General features: G+C 40.5%; 2 protein-coding genes across 8 annotated transcripts; one reads left to right on the forward strand and one right to left on the reverse strand.

Annotated features, from left to right (window-relative positions):
• Positions 1-687: 687 nt before the first annotated feature.
• On the forward strand, positions 688-7969 carry nab2 (NGFI-A binding protein 2 (EGR1 binding protein 2)). 2 transcript variants are annotated; one of them, XM_026346607.1, is made up of 8 exons: positions 688-892; positions 1087-1191; positions 1437-2396; positions 2555-2688; positions 3259-3310; positions 3492-3606; positions 3748-3933; positions 6228-7969. In XM_026346607.1, exons 3-8 carry the CDS (start codon positions 1485-1487, stop codon positions 6323-6325), a joined length of 1497 nt encoding a protein of 498 aa, XP_026202392.1. In that variant the 5' UTR covers positions 688-892; positions 1087-1191; positions 1437-1484; the 3' UTR covers positions 6326-7969. The 2 variants fall into 2 exon arrangements, with proteins under 2 accessions (XP_026202392.1, XP_026202393.1); XM_026346608.1 differs by having other exon boundaries at positions 1474-2396.
• Positions 7970-9832: 1863 nt separating this feature from the next.
• zgc:113184 (uncharacterized protein LOC553745 homolog) lies at positions 9833-13863 on the reverse strand. Of its 6 annotated transcripts, none has more exons than XM_026349229.1 (6): positions 13673-13863; positions 12559-12633; positions 12385-12450; positions 11538-11672; positions 11086-11456; positions 9833-10981 (listed from the first exon to the last, which is right to left on the reverse strand). In XM_026349229.1, the coding sequence occupies exons 4-6, from the start codon at positions 11647-11649 to the stop codon at positions 10805-10807; spliced, it is 660 nt and encodes a 219-aa protein (XP_026205014.1). In that variant the 5' UTR covers positions 11650-11672; positions 12385-12450; positions 12559-12633; positions 13673-13863; the 3' UTR covers positions 9833-10804. The 6 variants fall into 6 exon arrangements, with proteins under 6 accessions (XP_026205014.1, XP_026205010.1, XP_026205013.1 ...); XM_026349225.1 differs by adding an exon at positions 12762-12797 and having other exon boundaries at positions 12385-12633; positions 13673-13861; XM_026349228.1 differs by having other exon boundaries at positions 12559-13863.
• Between the last annotated feature and the right edge of the window lie 3312 nt (positions 13864-17175).

Genomic DNA, 17175 nt, shown 5'->3' on the forward strand with positions numbered 1-17175 from the left:
GTTAGGCTCACAAAAGACACATCAGGTAATGATGGCCTAATGTAAAGCAGCCAAGAAAGAATTGTTCTGACTTTTATTAGAAGTAAAACACCAGTAGCCAAATAAGCGTGTGTAGTGTGTGACAAGCACAGATCAAGACTCTCCAATCATCAGTTTGCTCAAAGTATTTCTGGCTTCTCAACTCAAAAGATTATCAAGTAGAAAAGTACAGAGCAACAGAACAGTAGAAACAGAGTCTGGACGAGCAAGGGCAGAAACGTAGAGGTGATAAAGAGTGTGAGAGCTTCAAATACCAAAAAAGAAAAACACCTTGATATGCTGCTGTTGGTGATTCTAGAGACGTATTTGTGGGGAAATGTCCTTTAATCTTGCAAACAACTATAAGGTCAGCATTTAAACGGTACTGGAGTTTCACATGAAGCTGATTTCAGAATATTTCACGACCACCTACCTAGATGCAAAATAAAACACAAGCACAGTTGAGTAAAATCCACTCATGTCACCTCTGTGCATTGTTCTCTGTATAGGCCTAGTGTTGGTGTGTTTAAGGGTCTTTGACGTGGTAAAACTCTGGGAACCCCCCAAAGCTTCTGCATAATGGACAAATCTTGAAGACGCAGAGGGTTAATTCAAGCCCCCACCACCACCACCCACATCTCCAATTTGAAAGCCGCCTCTCTACCGGGAGAGGAAGGCTCTTTTTCGGTCAGATGGCGTGCTGCAGTCCGCCCCCGTCATTCTCCAGCCCACACAGACAGCAAAAAGGCAGCCAGCAACCAATACGGTGCGCCGGAGGAGGATTGCTGCCAGTGATTTCAGACGAGGTACGATACGCAAAGGGGATTTACTACGCCAATCCAAGCCGGGGAAGCTTTCAGCAGAAGGTAACAGGGTAAGAAACGAACAGGACAAAAACTGCGATGCGTCTTGGAGCAGGGTGTTTGCTGCGAACATCTGGCTCATAAATAGCTTGTTTGTTTCTAGTCGAGGGGGGAAGTGTTTCTACTTTAGCGTGGTCTAAATCCAGCGTGTTTTTTGTCTGATTGATCAAGCAACATTTAGTTTTTATTTGTTTGTGTTGATCAGTTTCACTCCGGGACTACCGACCTGTAACATCGGTGATTGGAGAGACACCTTTGCGTAATTACGCCGGTCTCCTCTCTACACATCCGTCTACCTGACTTGAAGAAGGTAAGAGACGTTTAACCATTTAGTCACGTACATTAAGGATTAAGTAGAAAACATGATTAAAAAGATAAAATTGTTCGTTCAGACAGGAAACTATTCATCTCCAAAGCATGCATAAACTTCCAACATTCATTTATTTTTATGAATACTCCATCTTGAAAAATCTAGAAGTAGATAAACTAGGTGTAGTCCAAATGGCAAAGTCTTTATCTAAATAAATAACTCGTACAGGATTTCTCCACCTGCAGGTTCATGTCTTTCCTTTCTCCTGCCTAAACTTTCCAGTGCTGTGTGTCATGTCTCTGCCACGCACACTTGGGGAGTTGCAGCTCTATCGGGTGCTGCAAAGGGCCAACCTGCTGGCCTATTATGAAACCTTCATCCAGCAGGGTGGTGACGACGTGCAGCAGCTCTGTGAGGCAGCGGAGGAGGAGTTTCTGGAGATCATGGCCCTAGTTGGCATGGCCACCAAGCCACTGCATGTGCGTAGGCTGCAAAAGGCCCTCAGAGACTGGGCGGCGAACCCTGCCCTTTTCAGCCAACCAGTCTCTAACGTTCCTCTCGGGGGCATTCCACTGTTTAAAGTTGACGGGACGGGCACAAGTGGGTCAGCGGGTGGGCCCAGGAAGTCTGTGAGCAACGGGCAACCAGGGTCACCATGTGAAAGAGAGGATCGGGCATGTCTTACTCCGATGCACAGTGGAAGCCCAAGAAGCCCCTGCTCCCAGGCCTCCCCACAGCCACCTGACACACACTACAGAGAAAAACTGTCACCCATGGACCCACACTGGCTCAGCCCAGAGCCAGATGGGAACTGCAATTTGGCTTCTGCATCTGGAATAGAGGAGGAGCCGCCCAGCTCGCCTCTTCTGTCAACGTGTCCTCCTGGTCCCTCCACATCACCGAGCCCCTCTGCTTCTTTTGCCCCCACAGCTCTGTCAGCATGGCCCGGAGGACAACTGGACGGAGAGACCGTGAGGGCAGTGGTGGAGAGCGTGGAGCGACTCCTCAGGACTCTGCCAAGGTCAGATGCAGCAGAGGTGAAGACTCTGCTGAGGATGAACAAGAAGATGGCAAAGACTGTGGGGCACATCTTCAAGATGGGATCCCAGGATGCAAACAAGGAAGAGGAGATCCGAAAGTACAGTCTCATTTATGGACGCTTTGACTCTAAGAGGAGAGAAGGCAAGCAGCTGACACATCATGAGGTAAAAGCACCAAAGAATTAGCTGAGATGAAGTGTTTAAATTTATCACATCATGTTTCAACACTACAGCGACCTGCTGGCAAAGGGAATTTAACATTGTAAATCAGAACTGCTTTAATCATGTCCATCCCTCCTTCACTCAGTGCTTTTCCTCCTCAGTTGATCATCAATGAAGCTGCAGCCCAGTTCTGTATGCGCGACAATGCCCTTCTGCTGAGACGGGTGGAGCTCTTTTCTTTGGCTCGGCAGGTGGCAAGAAAATGTGCCTACACCTCCACACTAAAGCATGCAAGGTAAGGGCGCTGCCTGTAGAGATGAGTGATGTCTTCACCAGCAAACACTGAGCAGCACACCTCACACTCACTGTGTAGTGATGTCTCCTTGTCCTCGAGAGCACACAGAATCAGCAATATCATTGTAAATATCCATTGTTGTATAAAAAGTCTAGGACCCTCCATAATCAGGACAGAATCCTGTGAATGAAATAACTTCATATCTTATTGTATTCAGCATTTTCTACATGTACCAGGTGGTTTATATGAGTCATCTTCCCACAAGGGCATTTACTTTCAGAGTGAACCGGGATCAGATCACAGTGGGAATTAAACTCCAACCTCCGTAGTGGTAGTTTAATAGGATGACATTGCCACACAGGAATACAAAGACGCGTTTGTGTTTGTCGGTGTGCACAAAACATTAAAGATAAAATAACTCTTGTCTGTTGTTCACTAACACTGTTTTAATTTGATAAAAAAAAAAAAGAACTAAAAATAAGGATTATTATTTCAAAAAAGAAAAGGTAATAAAGAGAGAAAGAGAACAGATTTTCATATTGAGTTGGTTTGATTGTTTTGTTTCTGCAGAACAAATGCAGATGAGAGCAGCGTGCTGTTCCAGAAGAGAGCGAGACACGAGGTGAGTCTTCATAGCAGCGGCACTGCCGCCCCCCAGTTAATAAAGCTCATGTGGAGTGTGTGTGTAGCATAAAGTATGATTCTAACTTGTGACACTTGGTGTAAACGTGGTCAAAGCTCTGATCACTTCTCACCCGTTTGAAGTGCTTCGTCAGCTCTGAACTGACAGTGACGTGTTTTAGGTAATTGTGCCTGAGAGTGTGTCATCGCTTCTTGGAGTGGAGGGCTCAGAGGGTTTGACCCAGAGGGCAGATGATGACAGCTTATCAGCAGAAAGCCTCGACAGTGTATCGCACGGTAAACACCTCAGATAGATGCTATAAACAAAGTTTTTTTTTTTGCTCCCATCTATATTAAATTATCACCACTTCAGACATTCTCCTTGCTTCTAGAGAACCTTAAGACAGCACTCACATCCAAATCTGTCTGTCCTGTTAGACATGGGCTCACAGTGCAACCAGTCTCCATCCCCCCGCCCTCACTCCGACACCTCCAACCCAGCCAACTGGAGTCGCCATCTCATACAGCAAACTCTAATGGACGAAGGGCTGCGATTGGCTCGGATGGTGTCACATGATCGGGCTGGCAAGATCAGCCTAGGGTCAGAGGGAACTCACACCACAGGTGACATTTCAAATGATTTAACAGTATTATGCGTTTAATAATGGAGCCAGAATAAAAGGATGTTTCGCGACGTTTGCTCATTTGTGTGTGGCTTAAAGGAATAGTTCAACATTTTGATACACCCTTATTTACTTCCTAGCAGAGAGTAGAAAATTGATGTTTGTACATAAGATATGAAGCTGCCACCAGTAGATATCTTAGTAAAAACACTGCAAACATGTGGGGTGGGGGGGACAGCCAGCCTGGTAATAAAAAACAGCTGCTAGTATCTCTAAAGCTCTAATTTGTTCATTCTTAAAACAATTTCAGTGTAGGAAATTACATTTGAACTTTTCATGGGGGTCAGTGTGTTAATCAGCGAAGTGTTTCCCTCATCATATTCATTCCTTATGCTAATGTAAGCTAAGCTAACCAGCTGCAGGTCTTAGTTTCATTTAAACCGTATGTGGTGTCAAACTTTTTAATCCAGCTCTCTGCAAGAAAGCAAAGAAGCACATTGCCTGTATTTCGAGCTATTGCTTTAAGCTTAAAACCGTTGGAGAATGAAAGAAACAGAGTTGATGTTGGGGTTGAATCGAAAATGACAGACAGAGACTCCCTAACCTCTCCTAACAATGAATATTTTATAGCTCTACAGCTTGAACTCTAGTGAGTCACAATCTCTCTGAGGTGACGCCTCCCACCATGCACAGCTGAACTTCACCAGACTGTAAATTAGAGAGGATAGAAGTTAGAAGGGGAAACAGAAGGAGGTGGAGAGTGATATATAGAGAGGAAAAGAGTGAGAGAAAGAAGGGAGAGGAGAGAGAGGGGGGGGGGGTGTTACACTGTGATAGCACTTCTTTAATACCCTGTTACTGTAGCATTTTTCTGATGCATCACAGCTTCTCACAAGAAAGAAACAAGCAAGTGATCTGGGCAAGTTTAGCCGTTCTGGGCGAAGAGATGAAGTGATGAGAAGGAAGCCAGCAAAGACATGAGGGGGCGGGGAGGGAGGGGAGGGGAGGGGGGGGTAGGAAGTACTCTGTGGGCGGCAGAATCGGACCCCCCCTCTGAGCAGCAACTGACGTCAGAGTGTGTTAGGTGCGTGGGCTGAAGGGCGGGATGGATGGGGCGTGGGGGCGAAGGAGTGGGAGGTAATTGGAGGGGCGTTGCATTGACTCACCAAGCGACAGTGTACAAAAATAAAACCTGTGGGCAGGGAAATGGCACAGTCTTTTTTATACATCTTCTCCCTCTACCAAAAGGACTGCGGAAATAACAAAAAATGACATATGTTTCATCTCTGACGTCGATCTCCCTCACTCTGTGTTGTTTTCTCTTTCTCTCTGTCTCATACAAGTTTCCTACTTCTGCTTCGCTCTCGTTAATCAGAACTTTCTCTCACTTCCTTTTCACGTCACCGTTTTCCACCGTAATTCATTCATCTTCCATTGTTTATCTACTCAGGATATTATTTCTCATCCATCATGTTAAAACGAACTCGTCAACCTGATAACGCTAACCGCTTGTATTTTTATTTGTACGTTGCTGAATATGTGCTATTAAATGGTCGTATTATACCAAATAACATTGTTTATATATTATTACAGCATGCTGTTGAAACACATGAGCACTGAGAGTTTCTCTTTAAATGAATTAATAGTGTAATACATTCATATTTTTTTAAATCATAAGCACAATAAAAACTCTCTGGGTATCGTTTAGACCTCAAACATTAAGGTTCAGTCATATACAGTGGGAGCCAGACTACACCAAATCATCTACAAGCTGTCACTACAAGTTAATACACATCAGAACATGGAATAAATATCAAGTTTTGTTTGATCAGTTTCATTATTTTGTTGATTTAATTTGCTGACTCCATCGCTATCTTCTCACCAGCCAAAAATCATTAAACTCTGCGAAACGGGAGCTGATAATGTTTCATTATTAACAGATTAAGTTTGGTCTTGTTGATGACTTCACTGCATGTGAGAGAGTGCCTTGCTGAATTCCCCAAACTCGTACTTCAAGGTCCTAAAACACCAGTTGCATCTTGATGACTCTGACTCTTAACGCATATCTACTGTGTGTTTTAACTCGGTATGCAAACTGTGAGAAAATGATTTACAAGGCACACAAAGATAAAGTAGTTATATTTGACCAATTTCCAGTTATTGCACATAGCTCACATTAGATTTTATGGTGCAGCGAGTCGATCCATCTGACCTAAAAAAGAAGCACTTGTCTGAAATACTTTTACTTTTCTTTAAGCAGCTCCTAAATTTATCCTAAACTTTACGTCTCCACAGATCATGACAGTAAAGTGGACAGGCGGAGCTCGGTAACAGCGTGCAGGAGCAGTAGCCCTTGCATCACCAAAGATGACTCCAACCATCGGGGGAAATGAACATGCTCAGAGGTTGTCAGGGAGCTTGTTGTCCTCAGGCCTGGCCTTGAAGCCCACCCAGAGTCAGCTACGGATTAGAAGTTGCTACTGAGCAGGTTTTTTTTCCACGTGTCCTCACACTGACATCACGAGCAGCTGATTGGGAGAAGACTTTTATTGACCATAAAATAATGAATTTACCAGTGTTATCATCATAAATCTGCAGTGACTTCTAAATGGTGACATTGTGGATCAACTTTCAAAATGTTATGTTTTGACTTTATATTGAGTGGATATAAACACTTTAGTTTTATTTTTCAAACACATAGTGTACATGAGCTGGTAATGAAAAAAAGTAAATGATTCAGTCAATCTGTTGAGAGCCAAACCACTGGTTTCAGATGAAGTCGGATCAACACAGCAGGGGGCACTGCAACTTTGTAAATGGACTCTTAACTTACTCCAGACTGGGGAACAGACAGTTTGTAGTTGCATAGAGGACGTTTGTTTTTTCTAGGGAGACTATTTCAGCAAGTTAGCTCTGCGTCACCCTCAGGAAAAAAAAAAAAAAAACCTGTTGTGTTTAGAAAAGCCAGACGAAATCCGACGTGAATGATATTCATCCACACTCAAAGATAGCCCACATAGATGGAGCATGAAAAACCATGTATGGCTTGTTAATGTTGATGTAGATTTCCCACAGCACACGCACACACAAACACCTCAGTCAGGTTCAGAGGTCTTTAGTCCTCTGCTGCATCATCGAATCACCCATCAGGCCTGATCAGCTGTGCCGAGGCCTATGAGATGTGAAGCAACTCATTTTCATATCACTAATAGTACTTGGAACACACGGCTGGTTTGGAGGTTTGTAAGAAATAATACTTCACGCTTTTGTTTGAGGCCTTTCATCATGTTTAACTGTATGAAAATGTGCTCACTCTGAAGTCAGTGGCATCAAACACTGATGCTTTATTGATTTTTCAGTTGCCTCTCTCTGTAGTAAGTCACGTTTCAGACTCACAGAGCAGTAAGGTTCAGTGTGTTGCTCGACAGCACTTCGGCAGAGAGGATGCTCTAACTTTGGAGCTCCTCCCTGTCATCAGGCTGTGCCCAGTAGGTGCCATTGTACAGATACAGAAGAAACTAATTTAAGACTACACTGCAGACAAATAAAATATTTAAAAACATTTTATCACAGCATTTTTATAAAATGTGGTGATTAGTGTGGATTTTTAATTGATTGATTGATTTCTGTAGTCTTAGATATTAACAGGGTGAACCTTTAGTCAGGTTGCCTTTTTAAAAACAGTTCTTTTTTGTATTTTTAGACTTATAGTAAATTGTGGTGACTAATCTCACTTTCTAAGCTTCAGAAAAACAGAAAACACGTGGAGAGATGTAGAGAAAGAAATCTCATGGTGCTTGACTTTTGATACAGCAGCTCCTGTACCTTCTCTGAAACTTTTGGTCCTGTAAGGAATTGCTGAATTGTGTTCAGACAGTTTTCTGTTGATAATGTAAGCATTTTTGATAGTGAGGTAGCTTGCTGTGCATCAGTAACACCTGCCTGTGTCTTGAGCATTAGTAACCTCCTCAGTTTGTTATGTTGCAAAACAGATTATTTATTTTGTTACATCTAAATAAATGTTATTTTATTGCTTACACTTAATTTTTTGTTTCTTGGGTGCTGGAAGAGGTTGCAGGATCTGCGTCACAAAGCCAGCAACACCTCTGCTGTCGTCGTGTTTGTTGCACTGATGCTCCGCATTGAGCTTGAATGCCGGCATGACTCACCTGTACCAGTGATGTCATCGTGGCTCATCCACAAACACGCTCACTCCTTCAATTTTCAGACTGACGCTGCAAACATGAAGACACACAACCCAAACCTCAGATAATCCTGAGGATTTCAGGTGCATCTCAACATCATTCATTGATTCATTAGGTTCAAATTAAGCATTGCTATTATGAGCAGTGTCCACTCTTTTGGTCCAGACTGAAATATCGCAACAATAGGGATTTGCCATATCGCATGAAACATGAAACCAAGCCAAATTGCTGACAAAGACAGATTTAGGCAAGTGATACAAAAACAAATACTGCTACGTTTTTTAGCTACTCAGTTAGGTAATTTAGTATTTCTTAATGTTAAGGCTTGTTATCTTTTTAACTACCAATACTATTTATTCACTGATCCAAAGTCTGGATATTGATATGACCAAAAATATATATTGTGGTAGCAAGATAAGTGTTGATACAACAATAGTACCACAAAAATATTGTAAAAATACTGTGATATAGTTTTGAGTCTATATCGTCCTCAACAACAATGTTTGTGGTTTGCCATGTTATGTTAACCACTAAACTACTACTACTACACAGATTCCCATCAGCCATAGCTGTCCTTTGTCTTTATTGCTTATTAGTGCATAGTATTATTAGTTTGCATGCTCACAATCTAAAGTAAGAAGTTAAAAAATATACCTGAATGTTAGTGTTTAGTTCAAAGCAGAATTATAGACTCTTTATCTTGTTATTTCTTCCACCATTGGACCAGTTCCAGAGAAAGCTGGTTAGATGTTAATGGTGATATTTCTATAAAAAGTTACCCTGAGCTTTTTGATTATACAAGGGCAATCATATCCAAATTGGTTTTCTTTGCCATGATTAGGAGAGCAACACTCAATGTGGCAACAGATGAAGGGAGCCGCTGTCATCAATCAGCTGTCAGCTCCACTAATTAGGGAGTTAAACGTTTGGGTCTATTCTTAGTCAGTGCTCTTTCCTCAGTGACACAGAGCTGAGGAACAGACATCTATTTAATGCTTGGTAAAAATATTTGAAAAGCAGAAACAGGGACCACTCATTAAACTGTAAAATAATAATTTATAAATAAATCTACATATTAATTATAATTATAATTATTATACCAACTTATAATTAGCCTACATAAAATATGCAAAACAAGTAATTTGAAGAATCTGCTTTATAAACGCTGTGAGCATCGTTCACTGCCTATGAGAAATACAACAACTAGCAGACAAATGAAAAACTGTTCGGATTCAGTGTATTTATGTTGTGCCTAATGTGACCGGGAGATGATTATTCAAATGCCAGAATTAATAAATAACATAATAAATAACTGTTGACAATAAAGACAAGGCCCTCACTATCATACCAAACATGGCAAAAAAAAACAACAAAAACAACAAAAAAAGATCAAATGAGAAAATGTATTTATGGTACAAGAGCGTTGATTCAATCTTTATATCAGAACACTAACTAACACTCTGTTGTAGGCTGTGACACTAATATACTGTCTGCACAATATTTAACATGAACTGGATAATTCATAATTTGATATTTATATGAAAATGAATTGCTTAAATACCAGCTACAACTGATCCTACATCCCTCGCTGGCAGAATACAGTAAACAAAACCTTTCGTAACTAAAGCTTAACTATTGTGATCAGTAGTTTTCTAAGATGAAATTGTTCCTTCATTCATTCAAGATTCGGAAAACTATTAATTAATAAGGTTTATTGAATCCTTAGTCTTCATATATTTCAGCTTTTCTGACAGAGGTTATGTTTATTATTTATTGGTAAGTTAACTAAAGGATTAATCAACTAATCATAAAATTACCAGATTTAACAGATTAAAATAACTAAAAAAATAACAGGAAAAAAAACATTAGTTACAGTCTTTTCTTGAGGTTTCACAATTATCTTCATAATTATCCTTATAATTACTAAGGACATGAAGGCAACATTTGTAACTTGATGTCAGTAACTGGTATTATTTGTCCAACAGCACAAAAATAGACATTAATGCCCCTGCTGGGGAAGATTCTTCTGGCCCAGGTGTCACAGTAAAATTATGAGGTGGAAAGGTTAAAAACTAGGTCAAGTTTTCTGACCATCATAAATTATAATTTTTTATTTTATTATAATTTCAGATCTATTTATACTTGTATATTTCTGGCTACATGCAACCCATCAGCACAACATGTAATCTGTATAAATCTCAAATTGTCAAGCTGTTTTCGTTGAGTTAAAATAATATAACATCTATTTTTGCATATTTTCTGGTGGAAAATTATCAATTACAGCATCTATGAAAGACTGCATGTGGTGTACATGAAGTAACAATGTCTTTAAATGATGGTTGGATTATAAAACAACAGATAATGTGTAGTGGCTGGAAGCTGAAGCTATTCAGGCCACAGTGTCTTGCGTCTCTTCCTACACTAAGCAGCTTCAACAGTTAACTCAGACAGCTAAATGGTGTCTGGAGATACAGATAGTTGTGGTGTAAAGTCTTGCTTTGGGTTAGATTAATATTATGTTCAAAGTAACAGGATGAGCACTAACTCTGGCGAACACATACTTAAAAGTAAACAATGCGGTCATACACATCTGCACAGTTCATCGAGTACAGATCCATCTCAGTACAGTTTCTATAAACCCACAGCTGACAAGAGAAGCAGTCTAACTTAGGTGATGTGTGTGTGGAGATGTCGTAAGAACTCTCCTCTGGTGGTTGTGTCTCCTGGGAAAACCGCCTGGCAGAAGTCACAAACATGGGACTGCAGTGCAACATCTGACATCAGCAACCCGCCAGACTGGCTCAGGAAGTCGACATCCAGGGAAGTCCTATCTGTCAAAAGCATCTGACACAAACATGAAGGACAAGACAGGATGTTTTTGACAAGGGCGTGGAAAAGGATGGCTCAGATCATGGCCACGACTTTTTGTCATTTTTGTCAACACCTACCCTTGTTGTGCGCAGAGGCCCGTCTCTACCTGCAAGATCTGCTTTTCTTGGAGTTTTTAATTCATTGGATGAGGCTTCTGGCCACCTCAAGGATTCCAGGGACAACAGGGGTGCAACCCTTTGCTCCAAAATGTCATCTTCCTTTCTCTGATGAGGCATATCCACAGAAAGCTTGGCCATATCTTCAGCAAGGAGATTAGAGAAAGTCCCCTTGTTACTGGTGAAGAAATCTACGCCACACTGGGCTGCAGGGCTTTGTGCTGCAGCTGCTAGCGGTTGAGGTTTCTCATGGAAATACACAGGGATTTCTTGGGTACACTGAACAGGTATAGACATCATGTCACTCAGCTGTCCATTAGGAACAGCAGCACCTGCAGAGAGAGGGTTTTAGATGTGTACAGGAAATCACGATAGATGGTTTTATGAGCATTAGACATAGGATTTGTACGGACCTCTCTCTTTCTGCAGGACTGTTGTGAGCTGATGCAACAGGGCTGCCTGCCTCAGACAAAGTGACCTCAGGCGGAGAAACTGCTGGTACAGTTCAGTGTACGCTTCCTCCATCTCACCAACTTAGGGATCTGCAGCTATAATTGTCACAGAGGGATTAAAAAGGGGTTGTACAGTGCACACTTTCAATATGACTCTGTATATATACATACACATGGGTGACAAAGTCAGACACAACACTATATATAATATATATTACTGTACTAGCATGTACAGCTGCTCTGTGGAGTTGTACGGATGGTGGAACTAGATGAAAGAAAAAATAATTCTGTGGGAAAGGTTTGCAAAGTGTATGAATGATTCCCATAACCTTTATGCCCATAAACCGGTTCATGACTTCTATAGAAGCATGTTATGTTTTTCCAGTGACTTGTTCTGTAATTTATCACCGTGCTGTAGAATCCCTATCCACATTGTGCAGGGTGCACATATATTTATGACCTGGGTGGATAACCACCTCAGCTAAACTACGACTGTTTGTCCAACGTTCCTATAGCTTAGCAGAGATCTAAAATATTTACTTATCTAATAACAATAGAAAATACAGATTGTGCAGGCTTGATGAATTTTGATTTATAATATGTATGTAGATATGTTTTATGATTGTAAGAACTGGTTTGAGCTCTTTTGTTGGCCATTATTCAAAGATTAATGTCATGCATCTTAAACCACTACGCCACAAAGACACCTTGTTTTAAAAAAACAACACTAACACTAAACACTAAGACAGATACATACAAAAACAAATTCACTGCACATTTAACATCAATACTGGACTGCTCCACTCACCCCTCTTAGGCTCATGTGCTTGCTCTGCTCCAGTAACTCAGGACTCCATGTCATTCCTTAAAAAAGCTGGATTCAGACATTTCTTTTGTCAAGCCTCCCCCGTCTCAAATGTACTTCCTGTTATTTTAAAGGAATGAGACACCGTTGGAGCGTTTAAATCAAAAGCCCATTTACCGAAATTTGTTACTGTGATATCCGTTCTTTAGAAAAAGCCTCTGCAACCACGAACGTGACTCGTCTGTCTCTTTCCTGGTGGGCAAATGGAAATTATGCAATACCGCCGTAACAACATACATTGCATTAGGAGCTGGTAAACATAAGGAAGTAGCTGTTGAACACAGGGAAGTAAAACTCTTTTGTATAAAAAGGAACCTCACAGTCACTCATTTCAACTGTGACATCTGCAGCATGACCTAAAAAGAGGAAAGAGACAGTATATCTTTTCATTATATATTAATAATTTTAATGTAAAGAACATAAACATTTGTGTCAGATGATAAAAGTTAGATGCACCACAGATAGGTGTATTATTTGCATGTTATCGTGTAATTTACAAGTTCAATCATTGATTACAACACATTGTAGATGCTGTGTGTGTGTGTGTGTGTGTGTGTGTGTGTGTGTATGACATTTATGTTTCTTTGTAATTCAACATATTTCAGGTCAATATAAAATAAATTAAAGATACGGTTTCTAATCAGTGCAGCTAATGGCTCAGAACCAGCGGTAGCATAAAGAATTAGTACTCACCACTAAAAGTACTCATTATGCAGTACTTTACTGTAGTGGCTGAGAGACATATTTTATATTGCTAATGTGTGACAGTTGATCATGATTATTTTCTGTTCTGTATCAGTGATAATGTAAGTAGAGCTGTCAGATGAACCTACTGAGCTAATGTCTCATGTATAATATTTAATAGCATATTTAATATGCTATTAACAGAAAGCTACAAAAAACTGAGCTGACTCTGTCCAAATCTGTGCAGGTCTGTATACTTTCTCTTTAATTACCCCTTCAGGTCACAAATCGGATCATCCCTGACATGAGTTGTATTTCATCCAGTCCGTTTTTCTGTCTATAATTCACTTCTTGGTTTCTTCCTTCTTCGTCTTACATTTCTATCGTTTAAATGTCATTCAGCCTCTTCCGACCCCACAGGAATCACAGCTCAGGGGTTTTCTCTGTCATGTGAGAGTCTCGAAACTCAAAGCGAGTGTGTGTTTTGTTTTCTGCTCCTTTCACAGCTCATCTAACACTAATTTAACTAATTTCCAGCCATACTTACACTAAAGGAGGTCGATCATTCACAGCAGGATGAGATGATCAGTGTGTTCATGTGAATCCAACTCGTCCGGACCGGCCCGTGGACAAGATCCGCATTTTACTGCGATTACGTCACCGGTCCGACAGCAAAACACCTGCGAGAAGCCCGGATTTACCTGCCTAAATAACACTTCCTGGTTAACGACGCTGCCTTCAAAATAAAAGCCACACACCTTTGTGGAAATTAAAAGTTTTATAAATTACTCAGTGAAACATTTAGATGATCAACTACTGAGATTACATGTAAAAAAAAAAATGAAACAAATGTATTTAATCATTTCAATTATGCATGCTTTACGTTAGCACTGTTGCCTCACAGCAAGAAGGACCCGGGTTTGAAGGGTGGAAGCAGACTTAAACCTGCACACAACTTCAATGGAGTTTATATTTAAACACATCAAAAAACAAAAAGTATAAGATCACCCCTTCAGGGAGTACTCCAGTGTTTTCTGATTAATTAATAAACAATAATAGTCATTTGATCCATTGTCCAGTTTACAGTAACGATAACAAGTCTTTGAGGCTGTCATTTGGAAATTTAAATGCTGACATAATGACAGCATTAATATGTATTATTATAAGAATATACAGATGGGTGACAAATGAAAGGAAAACTTGGATTTATTAATAGATAAATAAAACAAGCACATATGTTTCCACACAGGTTCACTGTTAGACAGCACAGCCCACACCTTATGAGACTCTTATGTAGGTTATTTTTTTTCTTTAGTTGGTCACTTGCCTGAATAAAACTTACCATGTTCTGTAGGCATTTGGCTATGAGCCCAAAATATCATGTTAAGTAACAAATTAATGGTGGCTCTAGATTAAAGGTCAGGGGATCACCAAAATCATTTATATGCATCCTCTTGGGATCCTATCACAAATGTCTGCACAAATCTCACTGCAAACCATTCACATGGTGTTTGAGTCTGGACGGCCGTGGAACAATGGACAGCTTTATATTTCCCTCCGCAGAGAAAATACTGAAACTTCTCTGATTTAATTAGCTGGTAAAATATGCAAGATCATCAACACTTGAAAACAGGTGTTACATTGTTTAATCACTAGGAGACAGGTGTGTTGGGCTGGAGCCACTGTGAGCACAGCTCTCTATTAAAATGTACAGTCATGTGGCTGAAATTGATTTATAAATAGACCAACATTAAGGCAGCAGAGTCCTGTGGGTTGCAGAGTACCTTTCATGCCATCCATCCACTTAGGCAGAGCAGCAGTTTTTGCCCTTAGTGTCAGCCCCTGACAGCTGAGTTCACAGCCATCATCTTGTGATCTTGAGATATGCCAGCTCCCGCTACTTCAGACTCTTTATGTAACTCTGTGTGAAGGATAGGCAGCCGCCATCTGTCTCAGACTGGGAGTCATATCTTTATGTATCTTCTCCTTCTCCTTGGGGTTGACTTCTTTTTGAGCTGCTTTTTGACTCTGAACATCAAACACTGTAAATCTTCTGGGGACAGAACTCAACTCAACTCCTTTTATACATATCTGTCTTTGTATATATAATGAACAAACTATATATATTATGTTAAATAGTGAAATATAGAGACACTGGAAACTCTGAAACTGGACACAGCTGGGTTAGATGTTTCCCCCTGCCCTAAGACTGCTTAACTAACCAGCTGCTGGCAATAACCCCATGTTTAGCATCCAAGCCTAAGAGCAGTTTCAGTCCTCTCATATTTTTCTTGGCAAAAAAAGCAGATAAGTGGATAAGCTAGTTTCCATACAGACTGTTTTATAACCGTATTAGTTTCGTTGCCTCTTGTCTGGTGTCCTAAGCCACCAGTTTATTCATTAATAAGTTAATAAAGTAAACTGATCAGAAACAAATAACATATACACCAACAATAGATTTCAGCACAAAATTAGTTGATACGTACACTGCTGTGACATCGCTGTGTATAAAAATGATCATCCTCTGTCTTTACACTGTGAGAAAGTCTATGTGTTAATTGCTATTTTTAACACTTTCTTGTGCTTTATCATTTCCATAATTCTTAACGTGATGTGAGCTTTCCGAACTGTTACACATCATTTACACACTCGCAGTTGAAAAGGCTTCTTCTACATCTGCTTTTAACATTCAGAGTGTGAACTGTTGATTGATGCAGCTAATTGCATGTATGTTGTACCTTGTACTACCCGCCTCCCGCGTGTGAGTGTGTTTGCTGGCACCATGCATTTGCTCTGACCTTGAAATCCTCCCTCCACATTCACACACACACACACACACACACACACATATACACACTCCAGAGACCAAAGGGATGGTGGTAGAGGAGGGGGTGCCAGTGGACAAGGCGTGGTGTCAGTGTGTGTGTAGACATATCTTTATCTAGTTGTGTGGACAAACTTTTAGTGCAATAGCACCGAGGTCCGGTCAAACTGTCCTCACAACTTCAAAAGGCTATTTGAGTGTTAACACTTAGTTTTAAGGTTAAGGTCAGCGTTAGGTTAGGGTTAGGCATTTAGCTGTGACGGCTAAAGTTAGGGTAAGGTGCCTGGGAATGCATTATGTCAATGAGTGTCCTCACAAAGATAGAGTGTACTAACATGTGTTTGTGGGCTTTGCTGTGAATAACTTCTGGGTATGCAGCCAGAAACTGTCATCTGCCAGTGCAACACTATCCTTCCTGTCAATCTTGTTTTATAATTGTAACATTCTCATATTCTCTTGCTGAGCAGAGAGAAGTTTCCAGCATAGTGAGACACACACAGAGAAACCGAGGATGTGCTTTTCTTTAACGTGTCTTAATTCTGCTGCTTTGACCACATCTTCACATATTAGGCTACGTTCAGACTGCAGACAAATTAGATTTGTTTGTTCAAGTCTTTTTATGGCAGCCTGAACAGGATTTTTTTAAATCACACCTGGGCTAGTTTCTTATATGGTCCTAAATCAAATACCTATTAGATGTTTTGTCACCCCAGTCTGAACAGTCAGGTCACATTTCATCACTGTGGAGGTTGGATAAGCGTTTTGGGGGTTGAGGTTTTGGGGAGACACCTCTGTCCAAACTAAACTCGAGAGTTCTTATTGTAATCTGGCTGTATAGGCTCACTTCAGCTGCATCCATGTTTACTTCTGTGTACACGACATACTGCATATGACATCACGTTATTGTTCTTCTGTGCATGCGGGTCATTTCAGGTCTGTGGCCAGTTCACATTGAAGTCTCATATATGAGACACTGAGCACAAAGCATTAAGACCTGCAGTCTGAACGTAGCCTTATTGATCATTGTCAAAGCTGTGAAGTTCATGTGTATATATAATATATCATAATCTTATATATTATATCTATCATAGTGACTGGTATAATACGCATGTGTGTAGCAGTCACTAATCTCTTTGTGTTCACTCTCTTAGTCCTTTTTCTGTTACCTGCGTTGCTTTAAAATCATTCTGTATTGAACAGCTTTGAAAGATATTTATAAACTCAGA

This window comes from Anabas testudineus, chromosome 5, assembly GCF_900324465.2.
Source record: "Anabas testudineus chromosome 5, fAnaTes1.2, whole genome shotgun sequence".
Lineage (NCBI taxonomy): Eukaryota > Metazoa > Chordata > Actinopteri > Anabantiformes > Anabantidae > Anabas > Anabas testudineus.

Excerpts from the sequence above, each read along its gene's own strand:
- nab2 (XM_026346607.1), top strand. The coding sequence starts at position 1,485 with ATGTCTCTGCCACGCACACTTGGGGAGTTGCAGCTCTATCGGGTGCTG. Across the intron at positions 2,397-2,554 it reads AGCAGCTGACACATCATGAG|TTGATCATCAATGAAGCTGC; the intron begins GTAAAAGCACCA and ends TTTCCTCCTCAG. Across the intron at positions 3,607-3,747 it reads CCTCGACAGTGTATCGCACG|ACATGGGCTCACAGTGCAAC; the intron begins GTAAACACCTCA and ends CTGTCCTGTTAG.
- zgc:113184 (XM_026349229.1), bottom strand. The coding sequence starts at position 11,649 with ATGGAGGAAGCGTACACTGAACTGTACCAGCAGTTTCTCCGCCTGAGG. Across the intron at positions 11,457-11,537 it reads AGTCCTGCAGAAAGAGAGAG|GTGCTGCTGTTCCTAATGGA; the intron begins GTCCGTACAAAT and ends CTCTCTCTGCAG. Across the intron at positions 10,982-11,085 it reads GGCCTCTGCGCACAACAAGG|ATGCTTTTGACAGATAGGAC; the intron begins GTAGGTGTTGAC and ends TGTTTGTGTCAG.